At 50.0% G+C, this 27,753-nt stretch overlaps 1 protein-coding gene across 14 annotated transcripts in view; it reads right to left on the bottom strand.

The window, feature by feature from the left end:
- Positions 1–27,753, bottom strand: part of ZNF618 (zinc finger protein 618) — a 152,271-nt gene that overhangs the window by 60,637 nt on the left and 63,881 nt on the right. For 13 of the 14 annotated variants that reach the window (XM_059657900.1, XM_059657899.1, XM_059657898.1 and 10 more), the window contains exon 2: positions 2,288–2,331. In XM_059657900.1, the coding sequence (XP_059513883.1) occupies positions 2,288–2,331 (44 nt within the window). Of the gene's footprint in view, positions 1–2,287; positions 2,332–3,235; positions 3,314–27,753 lie in introns of those variants that run through there. The other variant, XM_059657901.1, reaches the window with a different exon arrangement.

Raw genomic sequence — 27,753 nt, forward strand, 5'->3', positions numbered from 1 at the left:
CCGAGAATGATTTTTCACCTTCCCCCCACCCCAACAATCTCCCTGTCTACTCAGTCCTGATCACTTAGTTAGGCAGCAAACACATGAGTCCCTTAACCTCTTCCACCCCTGGCTTCCTTATTTCCAAACGAGAGCGCTGGAGTAGGTTATCTGCAGAGTCCTTCCACGCCTGAAAACCTTCAACTGACAACAAAAGGCAACAATTCTTCACCAGAGCAAGCCCGTAGCTTCATTTACTTGATTATAAAAACCACATTTCCTTTAGTATTTTCCACAGCCAAGGCCCCGCAGTCCCTATGCCCCGAGAATAAGTGAGGTTTGGCTGAGCTGTGCTCTGTGACTTGTAACCTGCACACCAGGTCAGCATTAACCTCAAGTGCTGGGATCACTGGTCTTGTAAAACCGACCCAGGCTGGGTTACAAGGAAATAAACCAAACCACATTCGGTTGTCTCAGGATCAGAAGCACCATCTCTCCTTGTCCCCCTCAATTTCACACTAATTCCTGAGCAGCCCATGCTGTTGGTTTTGGGGTTTCGCCAGAGGCCCTCTGGAGTAGTAACAACATGGGGTGTTCTGGGCCAACAGGAAGGTGCTGGGAGGAAAGTAGACCCTGGTGTGTGAGAGAGCGTGCTGTGGCATGGCCGGGAGCTCAGGGGAAGCCCATGTCAGGGGGTCGCAGGTCCTTCAAGGCCATTCCATCTAGCCTACCTCTGACCCCAGGGAGCCTTGGGGCTTTGTTTCCCCATCTGAAACAGGGACTAAGGGAGTCTAATGCTCCACGAAGTGCCTACGAGTCTCAGCCCCACTTGGCCAATCTAACCCAGGCCAGGGTCAAGCTCACCAGCACCAGCGAAGGCCATCTCTTGATGTTTAAGTCGTAAGTCACTTCTCAGAATGAATGCTGGGTCAACTGTATAACATTACCGCTTTGGTCTTTCAAAGATGCGCTACTAGCTTTAATGACAGAATCAATATAAACTCACGTGTTGGCTCCTTTGGAGTCCTTGCCTTCTTGACAAGCCCCCAGCCTATGGCAGAGCCGTTGGCCCCTAACAGTCTCCGCTAACACCTATTAGCTGATCACTTCATACCAAGAAGTGAGAGGGCACAGTGGTTAAGCATATGCATCGGAGAAGTCAGACCTGGGTGGGCATCCTGGCTGTCCTGCTCACTTCCAACTGGGAAGCCTGAAGCCCAAACACATCTCTGTGCTTCAGCTTCCTCGTCTGTAAAGTGGGAAGAAGAGCACCTCCCACTTAGGGCTGTTATAAAGATCACATGAATTTTTAATAGTAAGCTGATATATGTAAGTCACATAGTCGGGAGCTGACATGTAAGTGCTGACTCAATGGTAGTCATCATTATTAGAAATTTCTTCAAATGACACAGGCCCCTAAGGTTTGGATTGGTCCTTCCTGGGGTATATTCTGGCATCTTGGTAATAATACGGGGCTCCGTGACTGAGTATATTCAAGCCTAGGCTAGTCACGGGGAGCAAAGAGATGGCACGCATGCCACCCACCCGCTCCCCTGCTAGGCAGGCATCTCTAATCTATCTCAGCACTCTTCTCCCTCCCGCTGCAGCCGTGGGCTGCTAAGACCCAATACAGAGCTCCAGGCAGCCACTAGGACTATGGGGAAACCCGTTTGCTATCCCCTGACAACAGGCAGATATGCTGGCGTGGGAGATTCATGCACGAAGGCCAAGACCACTTCTGCGTGAGAATCATGAGAAAGGACGGAGCCTTGTCTTTTCCCTGCTGTAGACCCAGCACTTTGAACAGTGCCTGCCACGCAGCAGACACTCAAATATCCGTCGGGTGAATAAGTTAGCATCAAATACACCTGGGCCCGTAGCACACAGCACTGGGCCTAACCTAGCAGGTGCTCAATGAATGAGGGAGGACGGTGGGATAGGCTTGCTGGACCTCCCCTGAGCTCACTGTTTCTGAGTAGAGTGCACCCAGCTTGGCAGGTTCAAGGCCTCGACACAGCCACTCACTCATCACATGACCCTGAGCAGGACCTTTCCTCCCCAACTTGAGCAGCCAAAGGCCCGTTTAGGATTGAGTCATCCTTGGTTCCAGGCACAGGTGCCCACAGAGGACACCAGGAGGTCTGGGAAGTGCTGTCCACAACAGTACATCCTCCAGGGAAGTACGGGTACTTCTCAGCAAAGGGGCCTGGCCTGGACCATCCATCCTTTTGGGAGGAAGCAAGAGGCAAACCAGGGAGAGGTGGCTGCTAGTGGTGAGGGAGGCGTGGTGAGGTGAGGGCGTACCTACCTGCTCGCCGTGCTTTTCCGTCCAGCCGCACTGGCTCCGTCAGCCTGCAGAAGAAACCCGAACACCTGCATTAGCCAAGGGGGAAGACACAGAATTCTACCCTCTGCCACCCCACCAGGCTGCTGCCCAGCACAGCCTTGGGACACAGGGGTGAGCTGGCCCTGTCCCCTGCTCCGTTCCTCCAGGCTGGAAAACTCTGCCCCCAGTGGTGAGAGGGAGTCAGCACAGCCCCAACCCACATTTGCTGGGCCCTTTAAATCCAGCGGAGCACCCATTGCCAACACAAACCCAGCAACCACAGAACCCTGGGGACTCGGTGAAAAGTAAGTAACCAGCTAAATCTGAGATTGAATTGCACCATTTTTATTTTCAGCTGGGATTTCCAATAAAACAGTAGCCGCAGATTTATTCCCACCAACCGGAGGGGGGAAATTCATTTATGTTAAAATATTCTGTCCCCCAACCCTCTGAGCAGGGGGAGGCAAGAGAGTGCTGGTTCCTAATCTCTTTATTTGGGGGCAGGGGTGGGGTGGGGAAATAAGGCTGACCAAATTAAATTTTCAGAAATCATAAAATTTCCGATGGAGAGGCTGAGGCCCTGGGGGAGGAGGCGGCTTGCCTGCAGTCTCATGAGGACTGAGGGCCAGAGACCTGGGGATCCTGACTCCCAGGCCAGTGCTGGGGGGACCGCGATGCAGAGGCCACAGACATGGGGGAAGGCCCAGGTTCCCCACCACCCCTGGTTGAAGAAGCAGCCCCTAGCTTTGTGCCAACGTTTAAAGTAATGTAGCTTCAACATGCTGGCACCCATGTGTTCCCAGATTCAGAATCCTTCCAAGTTTAGAAAGGTGATGTTGCCATGTGTGTTCTGCATTTGGAAACAACCCTGGCGGGGTCTGGGGAGCCCCCAGGGCTCAAGCACATTGATGCTCCTACAGAGAAACTCACACAGCGAGCCCCACCGGGGTAGATGAAGAGGGCAACTAGCCTGTTCTCCCCAGGTCAAGTCCTGCCACTTCATCAGCGACAAAAAAACCGTTCTTGTTTTCAAACTTTGCGCATTTCAGGATTGTGGATAAAGGATTGGTGGCCTAAAATAAGCACAGCAGCCGCTACCTATTGATGAGTGCTTAGGGGAAGCTGCAAACTGGCAAAACCAGATGGCGGACCTCAATCCAAAGTGTAAATATATAACAGTAAAGGCATTTCACCCGCCACCCCCCGCCGCCCCCCCCCCCCCCCACACACACACAAAGGCCACATTTCAGCTTCTCTTTAAAAACCAGTTAATCCAGCAACGCAGTCCCCACATGGCCATGTCAGCTACAGCTGACATACCTGGTTCTACCCTTCCCTCTCGCCTCTTACAGTCCTCCAGCCTGGCCCCTGTGGGCATCCACACTCTCTCCCCCTGGAGAACTTCCCAGCAGGTGCTAGTGTACGACATTAAATGCCGCTTATTTAATCCTCTCAATAGGTCCCCCAACACACATACACAATATTCCCATTTTACGGGTTCCGCACAGAGGGTCCTTCAGCCACTTATCCAACACCCATGGCTACAAGCCCAGGTCTGGGTGACTCCAGCGCCTACCTTCTCAGCTCTGTAATATTTTATTGTCCACCAGCATCCAGGAGAGCTAATGGAGAAATGGGGTGAGCCTACACCACCCCGACTGTCCACAGGAGGGAAGCAGAAAGGGGAAGGACAAATGGGGAGGCAGAAGCATGAGGCCTGGGCAGGAGAAATTAATGGGATGCCGGTGTATTATTTCAGTAGGAGAAACAAAGCAGAAAATGGTTTGCATATCATTTCACTGGGAGCAGAAGAACAGGATCAATTACAGCCTCTCTCCGACACTGCATTCCTCAAAACTTGTCTGTAAAGCAGCGGGAAGACGTTGATTTCACGTCCATCTCGTAAGAGGCAGAAGTGGCAGGGGGTGGGAATTCTGTCCCAGAGAGCCTAAAAAAAACCAGTACAATCCCAAATGACCTCTCGCCTTCCAGACTCAACTCTGGCCTTCGATTTCTAGCATTTCACACATATTTTTAATGTTGTCTCTTGTCCCTTTCCTTCATAACAGAGTTGACTAGTTCCAATACAGGGAACGTGGCTGGGTACGAGAGAAGATTCTGGTTTTTGCACACCTGATCATCCCCAGCTACCTTGCCCTTCTATGATGCTTATGATACTGGAGCTTTGTATCACTGCTAGCAACACTCATTTTTGTTTTCCACCCATTTTTATAAATAAAGACAAAGTGCGAATAAAAATGTTCAAATAGTTGTCTAAGCAAATCCCTTGGCAGAGAATAAGGTGGTGGCACAAGGGAAAACAAACGGATGGAGGAGGAGTGCTACCTTGGCAGGAGTAGAGCTGATGGACAATGGGCTCAAGTCAGAACTGTCGAAAATGGCACCTGTCAATCACAGCAGCTGTCAATCACAGCATGCGGGCCTGCATCTAGACCAGGGGTGGGCAAACTTTTTGACTCGAGGGCCACAATGGGTTCTTAAACTGGACCGGAGGGCCGGAACAAAAGCATGGATGGAGTGTTTGTGTGAACTAATATAAATTCAAAGTAAACATCATTACATAAAAGGGTACTGTCTTTTTTTTAGTTTTATTCATTTCAAATGGGCCGAATCCGGCCCGCGGGCCGTAGTTTGCCCACGGCTGGTCTAGACCCACCATAATGACAAGGACGACCCCTCCCAGCCCCAGTTGAAGCCCGCGGTGCTAAAGGTGCCAACGCTCAGTGGTAGAGCTCCCTAAGAGGCCAGGCCAGCTTGCTGTGTGTCCTCACCAATCAATACATCATAGCGACCCCTACTGTTCGAATCAGTTGCACCCCTGACACTGCCATTTTCCTAGGCCCCAAGATTCTAATACCAGCACATTCATGTGACCCAACCTGAACCACAAACTCAGGGTAATCTGACTTGATGTCAATTTGAAGTTTAAGAGGACAGGGTTTGCCGAAACCGGTTTGGCTCAGTGGATAGAGCGTCGGCCTGCGGACTGAAGGGTCCCAGGTTCGATTTCAGTCAAGGGCATGTACCTGGGTTGCGGGCACATCCCCAGTAGGAGATGTGCAGGAGGCAGCTGATCAATGTTTCTCTCATCATCGATGTTTCTAACTCTCTATCTCTCTCCCTTCCTCTCTGTAAAAAAATCAATAAAATATTTTTTTTTTTTTTTAAAAGAGGACAGGGTTTAGACGCAGGCAGTCTGCGTTCGAGTCCTGGTTCTGCCATTTCCTAGCTGTATGCTCCTAGGCAAGTTTCCTTCCTCATCTGCAAAACGGCAATACCGTAATCCCAGGACCTCCATCATGGGGCTGGCATGAGACTTAAAACAAAGTAACTTACACAGAGTAGCACAGGTAAATGTACTTAGCAGGGCTCAGCTGCAGAGCTGGCCCTGGGCAACACCAGGGGTCTCCCCGGCCTGTCTCAGGCCTGATCTGAATCCCAGGCTGCAAGTCAGCATCTCATGAGCTTCCACCTAACCCCCCACCACTGAACACGGTGGTGCAGATAGAGCAGGCCAGGCATGTGTTGCAATCGCTTAAGTAATGGAACCTCTACTGCTGTCGCCACTACTACTGGGCCATGTGCTCCTAGAGGATATGCAGCTTCCTGCCCAGGCTCTGTCTGGGTCTCCCTCTGAACCTTGGGCAAGCTTTCCTTTCCCTGGACCTGAGCTTGCCCATAGGCAAGAATGGGAGCAGGAGCAGGAGAGCTAAGTCAGGTCATCTCCACCCTCTACGTTCATCTCTGTCTTCTATGTGGAGTTGACCCAACCTTACCCAACCCCTCGATGGCAAATGAAATGTGCTGGGGACAGTGGGCCATGAGAGACCCTCCTGCTCACTCTCTCAGAGGTGGGGGTAAAGACACCCAGACACCCCCAGCTCCCCATCAGGGTACCTAGCCCCATCCATTCCTTATATACCGGCTTCTCCTTAGAACCAGAGCAAGGCTATTTTTGGTTCCATTCAACCCTCCTCTTCCCTCCCCAAATGAATGTTAAGTTGCTCTTTTCCATTCTCTTATTAAGGATTTTCTTGGAAAGAAAATATTATTCCAAACCCAGAAATTTTATTTCTAAATTTGTGCAAATGTAAGTTGTAATACATTAGCTGCATTTCACATTTTGTGCAAATGGCAGAAACAGGCAATTCGTGTGCTACGGGATGGGGGCTGGCCAACGATTTCGATAAAATAAACCCTTTTTTAATTTAAATGCTAATGCACTGAATTAAAATTTAATAACTGAGGAAATTGAAAAGCCGAGCAGGAATATTGGAAATAAATCCAAGCAGAAACAGCTGAAATTAAAAATTCTAGAGAGTGGGAGGATAGCAGCTAAGCTGTCTTATATGATTACATTTTTTTTTTTTTTTTTCAGAATGAAGCAAAAAAAAAAAAAAAATCCTATCTCTCGCTGGCTCTGGGGCAGTAAATCCACAGTGCTGTGATTTATTGCTCAATTTTCCTGAGGGAAAAAGGCTTTCTTTCATGCTGAAATATTTCATAAATTTCAAGCCAGCATAAATTCTTAATTTAAAAGTTATGGAGGTCACATTTAGTGCACTGGTACGGTTCCAAAATCTTAAAGGAATAGAGCAACCAAAAAAAAAAAAAAAAGCAGATAGGAGGGGCAGAATTTGCTTTTTTTTTTTCCTCCCCCTTTTTGGTTTTAATTCACAAGTTGAAATTTCATTATTAAAGATTCCTCCTGGATGGATGAAACCCAAGCACGTGGGGACCTGGTGTGTATTTGGAAATCTGCCGCACAAGATGAAGAGATAAAGATTTAATTCAATTATAAAAAGGCTTTTTTCCCCCCCTTTAAGCCACTTGAGGAATTTCTGGTAAAAATTTCCTCCCTTCACTGCCCCGGAAGGGGTGAGGGTGGGGGAGGGTGGCCAATGTAATGGCTTCTCTTAGATCTCCAATCTTTTGTGCACACTGATATATTCATTTGTTATACAGCTGTTCAGCGGCGGAAAGAATGCTGGGGCGCCCATAATTCTAAGCAAATCAATCAAAAATTAATGATTTGTCATGCTTGCACAATGGAGGAAAACAGCTCCTTGGGTCCTGGCTGCCTGATCTCAGAGAATGAAGTGCCTTTCTTGGAAAAGAGAGCCGAGCCAGAGGTTCAGGGAGGCTGGGGTGCCACAGCGAATGTGGGGGCTCGCGGTTCCCCCAGCTCGGAGGGGATGGAGGGGGCCAACGCGCTGGGAGGGGGCATCTCCAACATGGCACCTGGGCCAGCCAAGCCCAGGGCCTGGCGCAGCACATTTCCGTGGGGGTCTAACTAGGATCTTGCCTTTTCCCTCCCCCACTGAAACTCCAAAATTACTTCCTCTCTGGAGATGGCAAGGACTTCCCCCCTCCCGCACCAGATTGGATTGATCCTGTTCACTGTTCGCCAACCCTGCAAACACACCCCCACCAGTGCCTTTCACCAACTCAACGGGACGAGGACCACGGTTCCTGCAGCGCCTGCCTGCCCCCAGACTGTGCACTCCTCCTGGACAAAGCCAATGTCTCTCATGTGGCCATGTCTCCAGCACCCAGCTCAGGGCCTAGCACACGGCAAACAGGGTCAAATCCGTTAGTTATTATTTCTCAGGAAATACAGAGAATGGGTTTGCTTGGATGAATGATGAACTGCATTGGCAATTATACTTGGATGAAATGTAAGCAACTGATCTGAAGTAATCAATCACTCCTTTACTCATTCAACAGATATTTCCTTGAAAGCCTACTATGTGTCGAGCACCGGGCTCAGCTTTGGGTGGACAAGGTCGAATCCACTGGTGGACCATTCCAAATCCCCCCGGCTCACTGCTTCTGGGGCTGCCTCCACCCTCGGGAGGGAAGAGTGAATGTGCCCCTGGAGTCTTGTCTTCTTTCTTACTACCTTACGTGGATGCCACACTCACAAATATCAAATGCATGTTACTCCTAGCATGTGTGTGTTTCCTGCACATACATGCATGTTCGTTTGATAAACTCTGTTTTTCATGACCAACTGGTCCAACGGACCCTGTAGGAAGGTGCTCAGCCCCAGGAGTGAAATCAAGTGCCCGTGACCTGGAGGCCTGCAGGAGGCAGCACACCCGTGAAAGCACCCGCCAGAGGACAGGAGGACGAGTGTGTCCCGAACAACGCAAGCCGCATCTACCTCTCTCTTTCCTTTCCAATACCCAGTGGATCCTCAAATGTAACCTGAACTGTCTCTCCCGCCCACTGAGGCACAGGACTCAAATCAGGAGCAGTCATTCGCTCACTGGACAAGCACTTACTGAGCTCCTTCTGGGCGCAGACATTGTTCTAGGCGTTGGGATACATCCCTGCTCCCATGGCCTTTACATGCAAACGGGGGAGGCAGTAACAGTAAGTGTAATAAGTTGGTAAGAAATACGTATGCTAGAAAGTAATCAGTACTATAGGAGGAAAACAGAGAAAGACAGGGGTCACCGGAAAGAGGAAAACAGAGAAAGACAGGGGTCATCGGAAAGAGGAAAACAGAGAAAGACAGGGGTCATCGGAAAGAGGAAAACAGAGAAAGACAGGGGTCATCGGAAAGAGGAAAACAGAGAAAGACAGGGGTCATCGGAAAGAGGAAAATAGAGAAAGACAGGGGTCATCGGAAGGTTGGAAACGAGGGAGGAGTAGGGGATGGCAGTTTTAAATACAGTGATCAGAGTAGGCAAACAATGGATGAAGGTGGCCATGTGGTGTCTGGGAAAGGGAATGGCCAGTGCGGAGACTCGAGGGCTTTGGTGTTTACTCTGAAGAGCCACCGGAAGGTTTTGGCAAAGTGACATCATTTGACTTTCTTTTTTTTTTTTAATATATTTTATTGATTTTTTACAGAGAGGAAGGGAGAGAGATAGAAACATCGATGAGAGAGAAACATCGATCAGCTGCCTCCTGCACATCTCCCACTGGGGATGTGCCCGCAACCCAGGTATAGCCCCTGACCGGAATCGAACCTGGGACCCCTCAGTCCGCAGGCCGACGCTCTATCCACTGAGCCAAACCGGTTTCGGCTGACTTTCATTTTTAAAAGATCATTCTGGCTGCTGTGTTGAGAACAGACCATGGGCAAGGGTAGAGGCCGATGAGGAGGTGACTGCAGCAGCCCAGGTAAAAGATGAGGGTGGCTGGGACCTGGGTAGTGGCAGTGAGCGGGTGAGGAAGGGTTGGATTCTGGATGTACCAGAAAGTAGAACCAGCAGGACTTGCTGATGAACTGGATGTGATGGTTGAGAGAGAGTCAAGGAAGATTCCAAAAATCTTGTGTCTTAGCACCAAGAAAAATGGAATTGCATCTCTCTGGTGCATACAAATATTAATCACAGCACAGCCAGCACTTTAGGTTACACCGCATGGCGTCCTCCCAATAACCCCAAGGAGACACTGCAGTTTAACTATCCCCCTCTGAGCGAGAGCCAATCAAGCACAGACAGGGGCCAAGGACTTGTCCAAGGTCACATGGCGGGTCAATGGCATGGCCAGGGCTCCCATGTGTTCTACACACCTTCAATATCGAGGACCAAGGAACCAAATCTGGCCCCAAACAATGAAGATGAACTGCTTTTCTATCTACCGCAGGGCCCCAGATGAAGCACCAGCTGTCCGCGCTTTATTCACCAGGTGCTCCTGAAACACCTATTCAGGGTGACTGTGCCAACCCTGAACAATAGCTTTGCAAGTTATAAAGAGGATTCCATTCCCAGGAAACTAAATATAGCATAAAATCCCGAATTAGACCTTGCTTCTCAGATCACATTCAGCAATATGTTTCTAGCATGTGGTACGCGGCTTTTCATTTCGTATATTTGCTTTCCCAAGAGAACACAGTTACTCAGAGACACTGACGGCCCTGGGTTCCAAGCTTCCGGGGTGGTAGGAGCTGCCAGAGAAGGCTCTCAGTTAAAAAAAAAGAAAAAGAAAAAAAAAGAACTGGAATTCAGATGGGTGATACCATTTTTTTCAAAAGGTATTGATATAGCTCATAAATAGATGTGTGATTCTGAGCAAGGCCTTGGGAGATTGATAGTAAGATGAATCAGACATGGTTCCTTAGTCATTCATCCAGATACTATCTACCAGGTGCCTACAATGTGCTGGCGACCAGGGTAGTTACCGGGGACACAACAGCAACAAGAATCGTGAGGGAGACAGGCAGTGATTACTTCATTACACCATGCTATCGATGTATAGCTTCCAACTGAGATGTGCTCTCTAAAGAGAAAAGTCTGGATGCCATGAGCATCTTTGACAACAGGACCCGGTGAAACTGCAGTCGGGAAGGGCTTCCCGAGGGATGGATGCTGGAACAGGGCACACAGAGCCTTGCTCAGTGGGGGAAACGTAAAACCTAGACACAAATGAAGCTAACACCAGCTGGGGGCCAGGGAGCAAGGAGAAGGGCGCCATCTTGCCAGCTGGGGAGCCTCGGGCACTGAACCCCACAGGGCTGCAGACTTCTCTGAGGGCCTTCACCTCCAGAGGAGGGGACCAGCCCATGGACACACCCAGGCTCACCAGAGCTCCTGCCTGGACTCCAGGATGAGGCCAGAGACAAAGAGAGGCCCCAGCGATGCCATCATCGACTGGCCAAGGTTCCAACTACAGGGAAAACCCATGGGAAATGACCAGTGCCTTCATTCCTCTTGGTTACGTTGCCCTTCTGCCTCTTCCCAAGCCCTTGCTGCCTGAGGTCAAGTGTCAAGAAATAAATCAAGTTTCCTAGAAATGAAACCAGCACAGGCCTTGCATATTTCACTTGAGTTTCTCTCCTCTCTCAGCGGGCAGCCATGGGGACAGCAGGACCCTAATACTGACACTATCACCATCAGCATTGTCTTTGTCATCATCACCAACCGCTAGTAATCACTGAGCACCTGTAAACCAGGCTAAGGAGCCTTCCTTTATTCCCAGGCTCACTGGCCACCCCAGAAGGCACGTGTACCTCTGAAGGCCACTGCTGGCTGCCGTATGGAGGCAGGAGCCCAACATGAAGGCCACTGTCACCTTCCAGGAAAGAGATGATGATGGTCGCGGACAGCAGTAGAGAAGAGAAAACTCCAGGAATGAGAGCTACTGGGCGTGACAAAGATCACCGCTGATAGAGTGTGGAGAGCACCCAGGATGGAGCTGGCACACAGTAGTTGCTCAATAAATGGCAGGTTTAAAAAATAAACTGCTGCAGCTGTGGTGTGTGGAGGGCCTGGTCTCCTCCGAGCACAGACCTGGGCACCTGGGAGGGACGGAAGTAAAAGACGGACCCACCTCCCCGCCTGGGGCCTGACTCACAAACCTTAGAAGAGGGAGTCCTGGCCTCGGAGAGGAGGCAGAAGCCTCCGCTGGGCTGCTGTGAGGAACTCCCCACCCAGACCACAGGCCTTGTTCTCATTCCCAGGGGCCTGCCGGATGCCGGATGCCACTGCAGCTGGAGCCCACAGTCCACATCTGGATCTAAAGGTTCTGAGATAGCTCCTGGTTGTTTAATGTGTGTAAGTTCTACATGCCCAGCCGGGTTGGGTCACAGAGTTCTACACTTGCATCAAAAACTGTGAGGTTATTCCTGTGGTCAGGCTCAGCAACGGTTTGGGGGTATTTTTGTTTTGTGTTGTGTGTGTTTTTTTGAACTTTTTATACTGAGATAATTTTACATTTATAGAAGAGTTGCAGAGAAACTACAAGGAGTTTTTGTCTACCCTTCACCCACCATGAAGGGCTTCGGGCAGGGGAGAAACGTAACCAGAATTCTGTCTGCAAATGGGTTGCTGGAGGGGGCAATACGAAGAGGCATTCAGACTAGTTAGGGGTCAGAGTGCCGGGTCAGCTGAGGCTCTCCCTCCCCAGGACCAGCAGTCAAAAGCCTTCAGGCTGCAAGACCAAACCACGCAGAAGGACACGAAGAGCAGGGGTGGTGGTCCCTGGGAGTCAGGTGGGGCACAGGCCTTGGCACTTGCTGGTGGGACTTCAGCGAGTAACTTGACCTCTCACGGCCTCAGTCCTCTCCTCTGTGAAATGGGAATGATGCTGGTGCCCATCTCAGAGCCTGTCGTGAGGACTGAGTTAATCAGCTGCGTGCTTATTTCAGGGCTTTTACATCCAGTGTCACCTTGTGCTATTAATCTAGCTTAAAAGGCCTCCAACGGGGATAATACTAGCAATCCCGGAGCATCCAGCATCTACTGAGCACCTCCTGTATGCCAGGCCTGGGCTCGGGCACTGCCCGCACATCAACCACAGTAAGTGGTAGCGACTGTCCCCAGCCCCGCTGTGGAGACGGGAGCTAGGCTCGCCGGGTGCAGGGACCAGCTGGGGAGAGGCTCAGATGCTCAATTCCAAGTCCATGTTCTCAAACCCTGTGCCATGCTGCCTGAAAAGCCCAGCAGGTGACCTTGGCGACTGACATTCCCCCGTCTTTAAGAGTGGACACGCTCCTCTGGGTGCATAAATGCCGCTGTTTGTTTTCTTTTAAAAAAAAAAAAAAGACAACGAAAAATTTCTCAGTTCTTCAGTCACACAGTTAATCTCTCAATTTACAAAAGAGAAAGTCACGTGACTGAATTCCACAAAAATTCTCTCTCCAGGTTTATGATTTTACAGAAAACTCCAGGGAAAACCGCCTGGAGCGAGTTAAAACCAGATCAGCCATAAACCATGTCCTGGTGCAGCCTCACTAGGCCAGGACTCAGATTACTCATTAAATACGTGATAAATATTCGCCTCGGATCAGCAGGAAGTGGGGGGGGGGGGGTGGTAAGGGAATGTAAAAAAAAAAAAAAAAAGGAAAACTTTTTTGCTTCACGAGGGAAAATACCTATTATAAATAGGTTTACAGAGGGTTATAAGATCCAAATTAGTGAACTCAGAATTGGGGGACAGGGTTTTTATTTTTTTTATTTTACTTTATAAAATATATTTTATTGATTTTTTTACAGAGAGGAAGGGAGAGGGATAGAGAGTTAGAAACATCGATGAGAGAGAAACATCGATCAGCTGCCTCCTGCACGCCTCCTACTGGGGATGTGCCCGCAACCAAGGTACATGCCCTTGACCAGAATCGAACCTGGGAGCTTTCAGTCCGCAGGCCGACGCTCTATCCACTGAGCCAAACCGGTCAGCGCAAGGGGACAGGGTTTTTAAAAGTCACCCCTTAGGTATTTTTAAGTAAGGCAGTAAGAAGAAAACGTTGGTCCTCAAACCACTTCAAGGGACAAAGTAAAGGGCTCCTATGACAGGGATGGTCCAGACAGCCCCGAGGCCCCCTCCTCTGACTCCTGTCAGAGGCTACCTTTGACCTTCCCTCTGCCCTTCCACCCAATGAGGCTGCTGGGCTCCCAACTGTGACAGGTGGAGTCAGGCAGACCTGGGTTCAAATGGTCTGGGCCACTAGGAGCGGGGTGACCTGGCTCAAATCGCATCACCTCTCTCGGCCTCAGTTTCCTCGGATGTAAAATAGAGGGGAAAGCCCGTCAGAACACAGCAGCTGGTGGATAAAAAGGCTGGGAGTCTCCAACATTCTCAGCTAGTGCCAACGGCACTACATGAGCCACAGATCTGAAGGATGCCACGATTACCTTGATGGCGGTGAGCAAAATTAATATGCTAAAGAAAGCCCCAAGATATTCGGGTCCTTCCCAGAGGGTTTACTCGGCCCAGCTCCCAGCTCAGAACCTGGAGTGGCCTGGGCTCGGTCCTGACTCCACAACTTCGGAGACAGGTGACACTCGGTGACGTCACTTCACCCTCGGACAGTTTCCTCCTCTGTCAAATGGGGATAATAATGGCACTCATCGCACGCGGTTACTTGGGACTACGTTAGTTTAACAGATGTAAAGCTCTCAAAATAATGCCTGGCACACAGTAAGTGCTATATAAAACTTATTAAACTTTAGCCATAGCATTTATTAACATTCAGGCAAGTCCCTGTTTTAACCTGAGCTGGTTTCCCTAGCCATCAACTGGAGCATGTTGACCAGATGGCTGGGCTCTGAGGACTCTCCAAGTTCAGACACTTGTTGATGTTGTTGTGTCTGTCTTTGCTTATGCTGTCCCCCTGCCTAGACCGCTGTCCTCTCAGACCAGCTGGATCCTAAGTGCCTTCCTGGAACATAGGGACAACCTCCTAGAGGTCCCAGGGCGTGCCTGTGCACGCCTGGGGACACCGCCACTCTCAAACTGCAAATTCTATGAGCATGGCCAGCTTTTAATAAGCAGCTCCTCTGTGACTCCACAGCACACAACAGGGGCAAAATAAAGGTCAACTGGTTTGAAACATAAAGAAATTGTCCTGCCAATACTTAGAGAACCATGGTGGTGAATGGGGTCTAGGAAATCATCTAGTCCAAGCGTGGCAAACAGGTTTCCTTTCCAGTGCTAATTCTGATCAAACAGCCGTGGCTGCCTGGGACAAGGATTCTGAGGCCACATCAGAGTTCATCTAGGAAGAGTGCGGTGATTGATTATTGATGTCTGCAGTGAGCGTGGTAAAGCTGGGGATGGTAGCATGCTTGCCCCCTCAAATCTAGTCCAACACCATTCTTTCATAGAGAGAGAAACTGAGGTCTCCTGACCCCCAAAGCACTGTTTTTCTGATGATTACATTCTCATTTGTAAAATCATCCCTACAAGAAGGAGGAGCTGTGGCCTTTTAAAATTCAGCGTAAAGAGATCTCAAAGAAGAGAGAAGACCAGAGACAAAGAAATACACACAGAAGAAAACTATGCGTAAAACACAAGGCTCACTTTGGTTTGAAAGAGAAATTATTACAGAAGGACACAGTAAATGTTCTAAGAAAGAATTTTTCTTTTTTTAAAAAAAGAAAAGTCTGCCACACATGCTCAAAGTAGAAATCTTACAAATTCCTATTGCAAAATAACTCCTGGTCAGCCAACCACAATCTCTATAAATATATCACAAGATCAACAGCCCAGGCAAATGAAATGGGGGGAGGGGGGAGATGACTGCATGAATTTTTTAAACATCAAAATAGTTCTTCTTGCAGTTGGAAAGGAAAGAGTCACCCATTTTCCTATAAAATGAGAGACCCATGAAGAAAAGAAAGATTGTAATTCTCCACATCCCAATGGGCACCTGCTGAGAAATCTAGACAGCCAGACGATTCCGAAATTCTTTTACAACTCTGTTTTCTTTGCAGGGGGGTGGGGGGGAATCTGGTAGCCTGAATTTATTAGGGCAGCCACGATCTTACAATGACTTCCATGGAATTACTCAGGGTGGGAAAAGCCAAATGTTCTAAGGGGCCTGATCTGGGTGGTCTGTCCTACACGATCTGGACCAGAAAAACAGAAGCCACTCTAGGTCTTTCAGGGGGAGGGGGGCGCTTAATATAGGGATTTGGGTACACAGGTAATGAATGGGCTGAGAAGTCACACAGGGGACAGGAAGGCAACCAAGGATTCCCATATGAGGAAGCTGCTGCTACCACTTCTAGGTCTTGGGAGAGAAAGGAAAGATATGGTGTTACCAGAAGTTGGGGCTGTTCAGCAACGGCTTCCCAATGGGAATGGATCACTGAGGGGCTGGAGCTACACAGAAAACAACGGGAGAGGCAGACAGTGAGAAGGGAGAAATACCCTGGGCTTGCCTCTTCTTCCCACCTGCTGGCATCCTTCTTGCTGAATTATTCAAAGTCCAGAGAGCAAGGGCACCTGGGAAATGCAGTTCCTTGTAATACAGAGCACAGTAAAGGGAAGCAGGGATGGAGCTGAGTGAGGCCAAACCAACAGGCGATCAGCTCGGATCAGGAAACTCCTGGAGAGTTGCAACCACTTGATGGCTGTGTCCCGCACAGCTCACCAAAGAAAGGGTTCCACCTGAGTCCAGTTTCCCCGTGTGGACTGTAACTTCCTCACAGGGAAGGACTATCTTCCCTCGGACTGTATCTTCTTCCACACTCCCCCAGGAGAATCACAGCTCCGCTAAAAGGGCCCTGAACGTCTGAGAAATAGAAGCTTGGCCAACCAGGCCCAGTCTCCCAACACATGGGATGTCTGGATGGCCTGCCCGCATATTTTTACTTTGGATCTTGGCTGAAATCTGCTACTGACAGGAAATTCACAATGAGGAAGGCTGGTTGTCCCTAAGCTGTTACTCAGAAGACCCAAGCAATCAACGGCCACTCTAGAAGCATCTCCTAAGCAGAGCTAGAACTCTATCTTCATCAGGACCAGGAGTGGAGGCTCTGTGGTACCGAAGTCTGATGCCAGCTGGGCTGGCTGAGGGGAGAACACCCCTAGCACCTCAGGGCTTCCCACCTTCAGGGCTACTACTCCAGATTCACACTGGAACTTGATGGCGCTGTTTTATGAACCACATCATAAAAGACAAGAGCATTCACGTCCCATAGGTGTAGACTCAATCCTGTACACTTCTTTGTCCTGGCTGTGATGGAAGGCTTGGTTTCACACTACATTCTGCCCTTCCCCTTCATTGAAAGTACCATTCCCCCCTCCCCCAAGCCACACTGCCGACCTCCCTCCCCTGTTTTCTTAAAGCACTTATTGCCTGGGCCATTCAAATGGTATTGATCAACCAGCTGGTACACTCAGTCATCTTTTTATGACCTGTCTTCCCAGCTGAACCATACATCTTCCCCGGGAGGGGCCATGCCTCTGGATTCCCCAGTGCCCACCACGTGGTCCAGCACATAGAACGCATCTACACAGCATCCTTAAAGGGGAAGATGACCCAGGTTCCCAGAGCTGAGTGTGGGGCGAGGTAACAATAACACATTCTATCAATGCCCCAGATTTGTTTAGTGATTGACGACTTTTATTTTTTATTGTTGTTAATCCTCACCCGAGGATATTTTTCCATTGCTTTTCAGAGAGTAGAAAGGAGAGAGAGAGAGACATATCAATGTGAGAGAGACATCAGTTGGTTGCCTCCTGCAAGTGCCCCAACTACGGATAGGGAATGAAGCCACAACCCAGGTACCTGCCCTTGACCAGGAATCGAACCCATAACTCTGCGGTGTGCAGGCCAATGTTCTAACCACTTAGAAACACGGGCCAGGGCAATTGATGAGATTTTTACATCCATTACTGCATTTAATTCTTTACAAGGTAGGAGTCGTGATTTCCATTTCAGAGAGAAGGGAGTGGAGGTTCAGTGACTTCGCCCAAAACCACTAGGTACTGGCAGGGGTGAGAATCAAACCCAGTTCTTCTTCCAAGACAAATAACGAGTTCCTTCCCTCTTCTGGCTCCAGTCTCCCTTTCTAAGACCCCATGTCTTGCTTCTCTTTCATGAAATGAATTGATTTAATGAAATCATTAAGTGATAAAGAGAGTTAATAAATGTAAGGCTCTTAGAAGAGTGCCTGGCACAGACTAAGTGCTACATAAGTAATGGCTACCACTGTCCTCATTGTTACCATCATAATTTCTTCACTGCTGTAAAACTCATTTCAAAACGTCAACTCACCACAACCTCAACAGTTAGCATGCTTCATGGCCAAAGCAGCAGAATATGGAAAATGCCCACATTTAATTAAAACCAAAGAAAGTCAAATGACTTAACGGTTAAGAAGAGATATTTGAAGATACTATATCATTCTCAGAAGTCTATCCAAAGCACTGTACCAGGCAACCACCAACACTCTATTCAAAACTACGCTAGACTCTCCCTTCCTGACCGACTTCATGGACAACACCTTAGTGCACAAAACACAGTACTTTCTCATTGTCTTTTGAGCCAGAAAGCCTGTTTTGCGGAGGGAAAAATAAAGGTTCAGAGTAGAGGTAACACGTTCAAGGTCACATGTGTTTAAACACAACCTTCAAGTTCCTTTCATGAGTGTTAGCCTTCCTGCTGCCTTGTCAGGCCCAATGGGAGGCCCTGCGATCACGGGCACTTTGTGTTTTAGGCACCAGCTCACTGCTTGACCCAAAGGGTTTAGTGCAAACGAAACAAGTCAGCAACTACCAACCCAGCTAAGACAGACGATGAGAAGGCAGCGTTCTACCATGTCAACGCTCCCAAATGGAGTTCTTCCACGAGAATCTCCAAAGCACTGTGTCCCCTCAGCTGTCACATCCACTGCCACCTTTCAGTTGGCACTATCACAACAGACTTACCAACCCTCATATCCTCTGACCTAGTAATCCACTTTGAGGAACAACTTCTATGACTATCACCTAAAAGAAGAAAAAGGATTCACGCACAAAGATGTCCACTGCATTATTTATCATAAAGCTGGGGAACGGCCTATATGCACAACAGTGTCAACAAATATATACTCGGGAAGCCATTAGAATGAGTGCTCACAATGGTGAGGAGCTAAATAAAAAATGCCCAAGTGCTGAAGTCAAATGACAAGATCAAAATCAAAACTAGATATGCATACGATTTCATATAAACAAACCATACATGCACATATATAGTAGCCCCAAAAGCACTTGCCCTGGGTGGCTCAGAAGTACATGACTTTTTCCCCTCCTTCCTGCGTAGCTTTCTATCATGTCTACTTTTGAGGGAAAACTCACTCTAGTTTACACATATTGCACATCTATAATGGCAGGTTTCGGGATAAGGTGACTTCCTGGATGACATCCTTCTCCAGATTAAAGACCTATATTTACAGTCTGTCCTCGTGAATGCAGCCACTTGAGTAGACATAGTGGCTGGACCCAGGTGCATCATCCACTGGGAAGTTCAGCCCTCAGGGCATTCAAGCTCCACCTGGGAGCTGAACAAGATGAACTTGAGACCACCTTCAAGCACTTAGATTTTCTAAGAGGCTCTTGATGGAGGTAATCTTTAAACCTGTTGCCTTTTTAGTACAACAGACCACAGTAATTATAGACTGCTTGAGTGCATTGAGATACTATTATGTGCCAGGGACTCTACAAGGCTCATCAAATGTGTCTGAACTCATCCAACATCCTCATTAACTAAGAATTATTCATCTACTTTATGACTGGGGAAACTGAGGTCCTGACAGGCGAAGTGACTTGCCGTTGTGGGGAACCAGATCCAAGTGAGAATGCTCGGAGAGGAGCAGTCCCACCACACGGCATGGTCTGGAATGTGAATGTCGGTTGGGCATCTTTAGTAAACCATCTCATTTTATCCTCACAACCAATTGTGCAGTGAAGAATGTGGCTGCCATTTCTCTGGGCCTTCCCAGAGTTCCTATTACACTGTAATATTATAAAGTAACTGAGGCTCAGTGAAGGTCCACTTTACTTGCCCCAAATCACACAGCTAGTAAGGAACAGGGCTAGTGTTAGCACCCAAGCTTGTCTGGCCCCAAAGCCCATGTGCCATACCAACTATCAGGCCATACCTAACTCCCCCCCCTCCCCGCAGAAGGAAAGGAAATGAGAGCTATAAGGAGTCAGAGTGCACCACTCTATAAGGAAATATGCTCAGAGGGGCAGTTTGCCCAGAGGCGGTGAGCTCCCCAGGGGAGCTGTGTCATCAAAGGATGGACAGCCATCTGGTGAAAGAATAATCAGTGGCTACAAGCAAAAGGGTGGGTCAGCTATGACTGGGGCAGGGATGGGAGAGCAGGGGATGAAAAGGGTGGTGTTCCTTGCCACGATATTTCGGTTCTGGATCCTTCTGGAAGATCCCAGACTTTCCTAATTGCCCAGCTCGTCATCCTCCGCATTTAAAGGCCACCATCTTTTAGAGATATGTTGCGGACCAAATATTTCATTTCCTTTTTTCCCCTCTTCCTGGCTTCACAAGTGTAGTAAAAAGTTAATGAATCTATAAATTGCTCACTGGCTTTAAAAAAAAATGAAAAAGAAAAGAAAAAAAAACAGTTAATGGAAATTTTAATGAAATCGTCCCTTCTGCATAACTGATGGCAAACCCAGGGACAGAATACCTGGCACTGCACGGCCCACACCAGGTGCCATGGGAACTTGAGAACCTTTTACCGAAAGACAGTGCGGTCCCAAGCTCATGGACGTCTGAGGTGGCAACATGAGTGACACTTACCCAAGGGCAACATCGTCAGCACGTTCAATGATCAAACCCCATTTCTGAGAAAAAGAAAATGGTGCACTGCACTGAGGCATGAGGCCAAGGTTTGGGACTTGACACCAAAGGTGGGAGAACGCACAAAACTGAAAATCCATCGACCCTACTAGGGTTCCCAAGAGGAGTCCATCGACACCGTGTGAGTCCCTGGGCTCGCCTCCTCTGGAAATGCTGGAGTCCACAGAGGAGAGGCAGGTATATTGGGAAGTGCGTTCTGATACATACTCCCTATTCACAAGTACCGTTCTGATGTCTACTCTATGTCGGGCCTGGAGCTAGACCTTATAGACCCGAATCTTTCTGATATGCCCCCCTACAGCATGGAAAGGAAACATGGCTACCCTCGCTTTAATTGGCAAGGAAAGGGAGGCTCAGAGAAGTGACCACCTCAGGGTCACGCACTAGTCCATCCCCACCACGGCAGGTCCGCAGGCTGGCAGTCAGCACTCATGAAAAACCACCCAGGCTTCCTTCCAGCCTCCATTCAAAGTCCTCCAATCCAACAGCCCCTACCTGCAGCCTCTCTGGTCTTTCTAAGATAAAAGTCTGACCCGGTCATTCCCTGTTTAAAACCTTCACTGAGTCCCCTTCCCCTGCCAAGGTAAAATCCACACTCCTTCCCAGCTGCCACAGCACAATCCTCATGCCTAATGCTCCGGCCACACCAGGCTTCCTGCACCTGCTCCTGGCTACCTCTCCTCCCCCTCCTTCAGTCAAGTCTCATCCTAGACATCACTTCCCCCAGGAAATTTCTCAGTATCTCTCCCCTACTCCACCTCTCATCTCTCCCTGGCCAACCAAGGCAGAGCTGGGTCTCCTCTGATATATACTCTTCCCAATGGTCCCACTGCTCAACTACCTACCTGCCTGCCACCTTCCCTGGCCATGGGCAGCCCCAAGGCAGGGACCAGAGCTGCTCAGAATGGGTGGGGTAGCAGGAGATGTCTTCCTGTGGCATCCTTGTCATACAACAGGCTCAAACCCTGGGACCAGGTCCAGCTCTGCCCAGACTTCCCCAGCCTCCACGAGGGAGAATCACATGGACCAGCAACCCATGGCCATGGGGGTATTGGGGGGGGGGGGATGGAGCATTGACAAGAGATGGAAGAAATGTAGTTTCCTTCAACCCCCTCGCCTGTTCATTCTTTTCTCAGAGGATAAAAGTGGTGGAGAAAGGGTCAGAGAAACGAGAGCGAGGGACAGAAAACCACAGTCGGGCAGGAACAGGGGTGCCACAGCACATGCTCAGGACAGCGGACACAGGCCCACGGTTGTCGTAAGGGTGAGCTGGGCCGACTGCAAAGCGACACAGACACCGACACCAGACTCCGGCAGCCAGGGCTCTCAGGAAAGGCACGTGGACAAGAAATACCTGGGAATTTTAATAGCTGCTTTTAGTTTCCAGAGATTTTGACGCCTCTTTCTCTTTGCTTTTCCCCTAAACCAGTTACAATTAGCATTGAGGGATATAATTACGTTGTTAGTCTAATTGCCTGTTTGAAGCGGGATCTACAGGGGTTTAATGGGAGATTTGAGGGGGAGGGCATATGAAATAAAAAGTCAGGATAATCACAGAAGAGATGTGTAATAGGACTTTCTTCCCAGGTGGAGACAAGGCCTGACCTGCACCAGAGGCCAGGGAATCGCATCCCCGCCAACTCCCTCGCCCGGCTGGCGGGAACACACGACCAGGCGGCAGGATGTCACTGGAAATTGATTTCGGAGACGCTGACCTAATTAATCAGGAAAAGATCCTAGAAAGGCCCTCGGATTGGAGCCTTTGCACTGACTGGCAGGGACACACTTACACTTCGGCGGGCAGTATTTTCCTGGTTGGGGCGAGCGTGGCGGCAGCTAACAGAGCTAGACTTGCCCCTTCACTCTGGTCCTGTGCAGGGGAACCCTGGCGACAGTCATTAGAGGGAGGCAGCTCTGAGCTCAGGATGAAGAGGAACCTTCTCCAGGGCTGGAGGCCAATGGCGAGATAGTGAGCACCTTGACAACAGGGCATTCAAGCTGGATGATCGTGTGGTGGGGACACAGAGGAATCGGGGTGAGGAGGAAGCCGATGCCTCTGAGCGACTGTACAAACAGAGAGGAGAGGGGCCTAAGGGGTCTGCAGGGACAGCGAGGGAGAGAAATGTTCTCTTCACATCAGAGGACCCTTCCGCCCCCCAAGCTATGGGACTTCCATCCTGAAGACCCAGCCCTTGTATCTGGAAAATGCTCCTTCTCCAATTACTCTCCCCAACCCACCCCACCCCAATTACAGGTAGCAATTTGCAGCCACCAAAAGCTACCTCCATGTGGGAAATGTGACGCTCCAATGCAGAGGCCAAAGCCAGGCAATCGCACAGGCGATCAGGGTCACCACAGCGGCCCTGCTCTGCTCCAGGGCCCTCTTCTCCATCGTCCCAGGTGACAGACGCACATCTACACCTCGGACTGGAGAACCTGCACTCACGCCTCACCTCTGCCACTCTGCGGCTGAGGAACAGGCAGAGAGCACCTGCCCCGCGGTCCCTCAGTGTCCATTCTTGGGGGGGAGGGGGAAGAGTGCAGATAACTTCATCAGAAAGACCTGACCCCGTGCACACACCTCACCGGTAGGAGGACACTGCCCTCTGAAGTCCTTGCACCTGTAACTGCCTGAGCCCAGCACAGCCGGCTCCAAAGCACATGCTGGCACACAGTGGGCACTCAAAATGATGCAGATGAAGGGCACAGAGTAAGCACTTAACTGGCATCTACCAAGAGGGTTTGATAAAATGACGTGTGTCCTTTTAATCCAGTAATTTCTGTTCTGAAACACCTGAGCTTCGGGGTCAGAAGACAGGGTCTCCAAGTGCCTTCTAGAACCTTCCAGTTCCCACAGCCACATGTCTCCTGGGACCCCTCCTCGGATCTGACAACTGCAAAGCTGTGAGGCCCCGCAATACTCTTTAAGGCCCTGAAACGTTCCACAGAGAAGTGTGAGGATCTGGGTTTCCAGGCAAAGACAGCCACACAGGGGCCACGGAGTCTGCGGAGGCGGCCTCCACTGCCCTCCCCACCTGCCTCCTCACTAGCCCCTGCCTCTCTCCAGAACAGTCAGGTTCCCAAGCTCAGGGCTGCCCGGGAGGAAGGAGTGCTGCCGGCTCCCTGCATTTTCTCCACTCAAGGCCGACAATGGCGATGGAGTGTGCTCGAGGCCCTCAGTACAAAGGGAGCGAAATTCCAGCGCGCCAGTTATGAGGCTGCGCTGCGCGTATGACCCAGGGCAGGAAGACTCATTGAAATCCAATAAAGATGAGGGGCGGGGGAGCTGCGCTGTTCTGGCGCTGCCAATAGCATCGCCTTCCCCGCCATCTGCCGGCTCTGCCCCTGACCAGCCCCGACCGAGGGGAAGCAGGCTGCCATTCTGACGCTCTCTGTCAAGAGCAACAAGATGCTGAACCCCCCTCCCCCCCCCCCCCCCCCCGCCAAAATGCCCTGGACTCACCCTTCTCTCGGGCGTTCTTATAGTGACTCAATTAAAAGGCCTTCCAACGTCTGAGGCAGCTGTGGGTTTCTTTAGGGGAGTGGACAACGGGCTAAGCGAGTAACCATTTTATTTATCTATTTTAAATCCTCACCCGAGGATACATTATTGATTTTAGAGGAAGGGAGAGAGAGAGGGCCAGAGAGAGAGAAGCAGACATGAATGTGAGAAACACTGATCGGTTGCCTTCCATACACGGCCTGACTAGGACCAAATTCACAAACTAGGTATGTGCCCTGCCTGGGAACAGAACCCGCAACCTTTTGGTGCATGGGACGATGCTCCAACCAACTGAGCCATCCGGCCAGGACAACAGTTTTATGTATAATAAAACATAAAAGCAGAGCTACGGCGCTTGTTTTCCAGGCAAGAGAATTACTGGCTGCTTGCACATTCTAAATGGCTGGGAGACCTCGTACTTGCTCAGAAGCCTCCATCCACATCAGGGCTGTTCCAGCTGCAAAGAGCAGCCAGAGAGACATGGCAGGCCTCGCCCCTAACAGGGTCTCCTGAGGGCCTGACCCTGAGCTTGGAAACGCAGGCCAGAACTCCCAATTCAGTTCGGCTCAGTTCAACAGTCGCTTAATGCTCAGAGGAGGATGTGGCAGTGGGAGCTGGAAGCTCCTCGACACAGTCTATGTGCCACGCCCCGTGCTAGACTTTGGGGATTTAAAGGGCACCTCAAAGGACTTGCTACCTGGGGCAGTCGAGATGGTGTCCCACGGAAACCCCTTCAATGTCACATGCAGCATCTGAGCGTCCACTATGTGTGCGGCGGTGTATGGACGTCACTCGCATCGCCTGTTTTAATCCTTACCATAATGCTGTGGGGCAGGCATTCCACATCTCAACTGTCCAGATGAGGAAACAATTACTGAGATGAAGTATCTGTGCAAGGGGAGGAGCCCCGGTTCAAACCCAGCTCCATCTGATTCACAAGTTCTCAGGACAATCCCAACCAACAGGCCCCCGGACAAATCCTTTTTCAGGACAGTCAAATGGGCACGGGCCTGCTTCCTCCCTTCATCCTACAATCCCTCCCAAGCCCCGCTGCCCCCGCCTCCCCCTGAACCAGGCACTCTACCTACGCTACACGAGTGAAGAGCGCTGTGGGCAACAGCAGGCCTCCACTTGGAAGGGGAGAGAGAGACACTGTCAATGAATCCTCAAAACAGAAGCAGGCGTCTAGAGCCATGGACAGTCAGGAGGAGGCAGGCCTTCCCAGAGCCACGCAAAAAAGAATGAACGGGCTGCAGGGAAGAAGCAGGTGGGTCCTATCACCGGACACAAGCAGCCTGGTCAGGAATCCTGGAGTGGGAGCAGGGGTCCAGTAAGGTTGCCCTGACAACCAGATGCTGGTCTCTCTCTCAGCTCAGTGAGTACGGATCGGTCCAAGAGCATGAGACCCCCAGCTTGCACACGGCCATTTCCATGGCACATAGCACATACTTGTCCACCCACCTGGACCCATCACACCCCTGCAGGGGGCATTCCCACACCCCACTTACGAAAGGAGGACACAGACACGCACAGATCCTTACTCCTGGGCCCATAACCGGTGGAGAAACGTAAAGGGCTGTGGGATGGTTAACATCCCAGCTTGCCCCCCACCTCTCGGAAGTAATTACACTCCGGGTCAGGCCTGCAGCCAGGGAAATGAGGGTGGGATGTCTTGAAGGTGGGAAGGGCTGTCTGCCTCTGTGAACTCACAGGGAGTCCCAGGACTCTATTTCCCTGGACAACAGTTTCTAGACTTGTCACCTATAAATTGCCTGAATCTTTTTCTTTTTGGAAGGTTTCCCCTACTTCACTAATGGCTTTCATTGCCTTTTTCTCCATAAATTTAATTAACCTGCTATGTGACCTTGGGTTAGGCGAGCCACAGCCCCTCTTCAAATTCAGTTTCTGTCCCTGTTAAATCCCTCAGAGCCCTGGCAGCTCGTCCATCCCAGGATTCCGTGGCCGGGCTCAGAGTAGGCACGTGACCTTCATGTTCCTGGCAGCTTCGGCCGGGAGCTCCCCAGAGTGCCCGAGCCCATCCCGCTCGGAGCAGCTTCGCCCCGAGTCGGTGGCACTAGCTCTCAAGGTCTTGGGAGATCCTGGGTGAAAAGGCGGGACCGCGTACCCTGGCAAAGGCCCCCTCTGTCCCCGATGGGGCCCCAAAGCTCCAGTCTGCCTCTGGCATTTCAGCAGAGCTGCCAGTCCCCCGGTGTCGGAGGAACTCCAGATCAGGGGCTGGATCAAGAGCGTGAGCGTGAGGCTGAAATTGTAATAATAATAACTGACATTTATATCACGCCTTTCATCCCCAAATCCCAAATTAATTAACTTTTTACGAGACATTTTTAAACTAGTGCCATTTAATAAAATTCTATTAGGAGAAGTCTCTTTTTTTTTCCTCAGCCCTATATTTTTATTAACAGCCACCAAAAATATAATTTTACAGGCAACCGAGAGCCAGTCAGGAGAGAATCGGGGAGAGGCTGACTCTGCTGAAGAGAAAGCAGGAGATCCAGCGCTGGCTGGGGGGCTGGCCCGCTGGCCTCACTGTCAGGGGTCTGCGTCCTCCGGGGTCGCGGTCCCGGTTACTCTACAAGACGGAATCTCAGTCCGGCATCATTCACCTCGTATTTATTGATCAGCGATTTTCTGCAGCCACTATACGCGCCGCTGCGGCTAAAAAAGCCAACAAAGCATTCACGGCCCTTGCCTTCCTAAAGCACGCCCTCCAATGGGGCAGAGAAACGCTAGCCGCTGGCCGCTGATCTCCCTGATAACTACATCACTGTGATTGCGGTAGGTGCCAGGGAGAGAGAGACTCCCCGGCCCACCGACAGCATCAAACAGAAAAATAATCTAGTCTACAGTTGGCAGCAGGGGGATCAGGAAAGACCTCCCTGAAAAGTTAATATTTAACCTGAGAAATGGCTTGGCATAAGCCAGGCAAAGGGAAGGGGTGGAGGAGGGGGCCATGGGATCCGCATACATGGGAGCTCAGAGGCTGGAATCCAGGTGCGTGACATGCCTGAGGAAGGAAGGGAAGGTCAGCCTGGTGGGGCAGAGAGCGGGAGGGTGTGAGATGGGGCTGGACAGACGACAGCGCCGGCGGAATTCCATCCAGAGAAGGGAGAGCTGACCAAGGCTCAAGCAGGCACGAAGCATGATCCTTTTAAATAACTGGCTCTCGACGGGCCTGAATACCACAGTCCCCACTTACCCACTAGGGATACATTCTAAGACCCCCAGTGGATGCATGAAAACCACAGATAGTACCGAACCGTATATATACTATGTTTTTCCTATACATACCTACCTATAATAAAGTTTAACTTCCATATTAGACACAGTAAGAGATTAACAATAAGTAACAGTAAAATAGAACAATTATAACAATATGCTGTAATTAAGATTGTGACTGTGGTCTCTCTCGCTCTCAAAATATCTTACTATACTGTACATACTAGTAGAGCATGGATACACGGGACAAAGGGATGACTCATACCCCAGGAGGGATGGAGCGGGATGGCCTGACATTTCATCACAGCACTCGGAACAGTGCACAATTTAAAACTTATGAATTGGTTATTTCTGGAAGTTTCGATTTAATATTTCTGAACTGTGGTTGACCATGATTAACTGAAACCACAGAAAGCAAAACCGCAGAGAAGGGGGACTACACCGTATGTACTCTTTTGTATCTGTGGGATATCATTCTGTGCACCTGTTATCGCCATTACTGCCCAGCACATCTGCCAGTAGCCACATGGGGACTGAGCGTTTGAAACGTGGTAGTCCAGAGTGAGAGGTGCTATCGGTGGAAAACACACACCAATTTCAAAGATTTCATATGAAATAAAAGATGTTTAACTGCTTAAGAAT

The sequence above is a fragment of the Myotis daubentonii genome, chromosome 11 (genome assembly GCF_963259705.1).
Source record: "Myotis daubentonii chromosome 11, mMyoDau2.1, whole genome shotgun sequence".
Taxonomy (NCBI): domain Eukaryota; kingdom Metazoa; phylum Chordata; class Mammalia; order Chiroptera; family Vespertilionidae; genus Myotis; species Myotis daubentonii.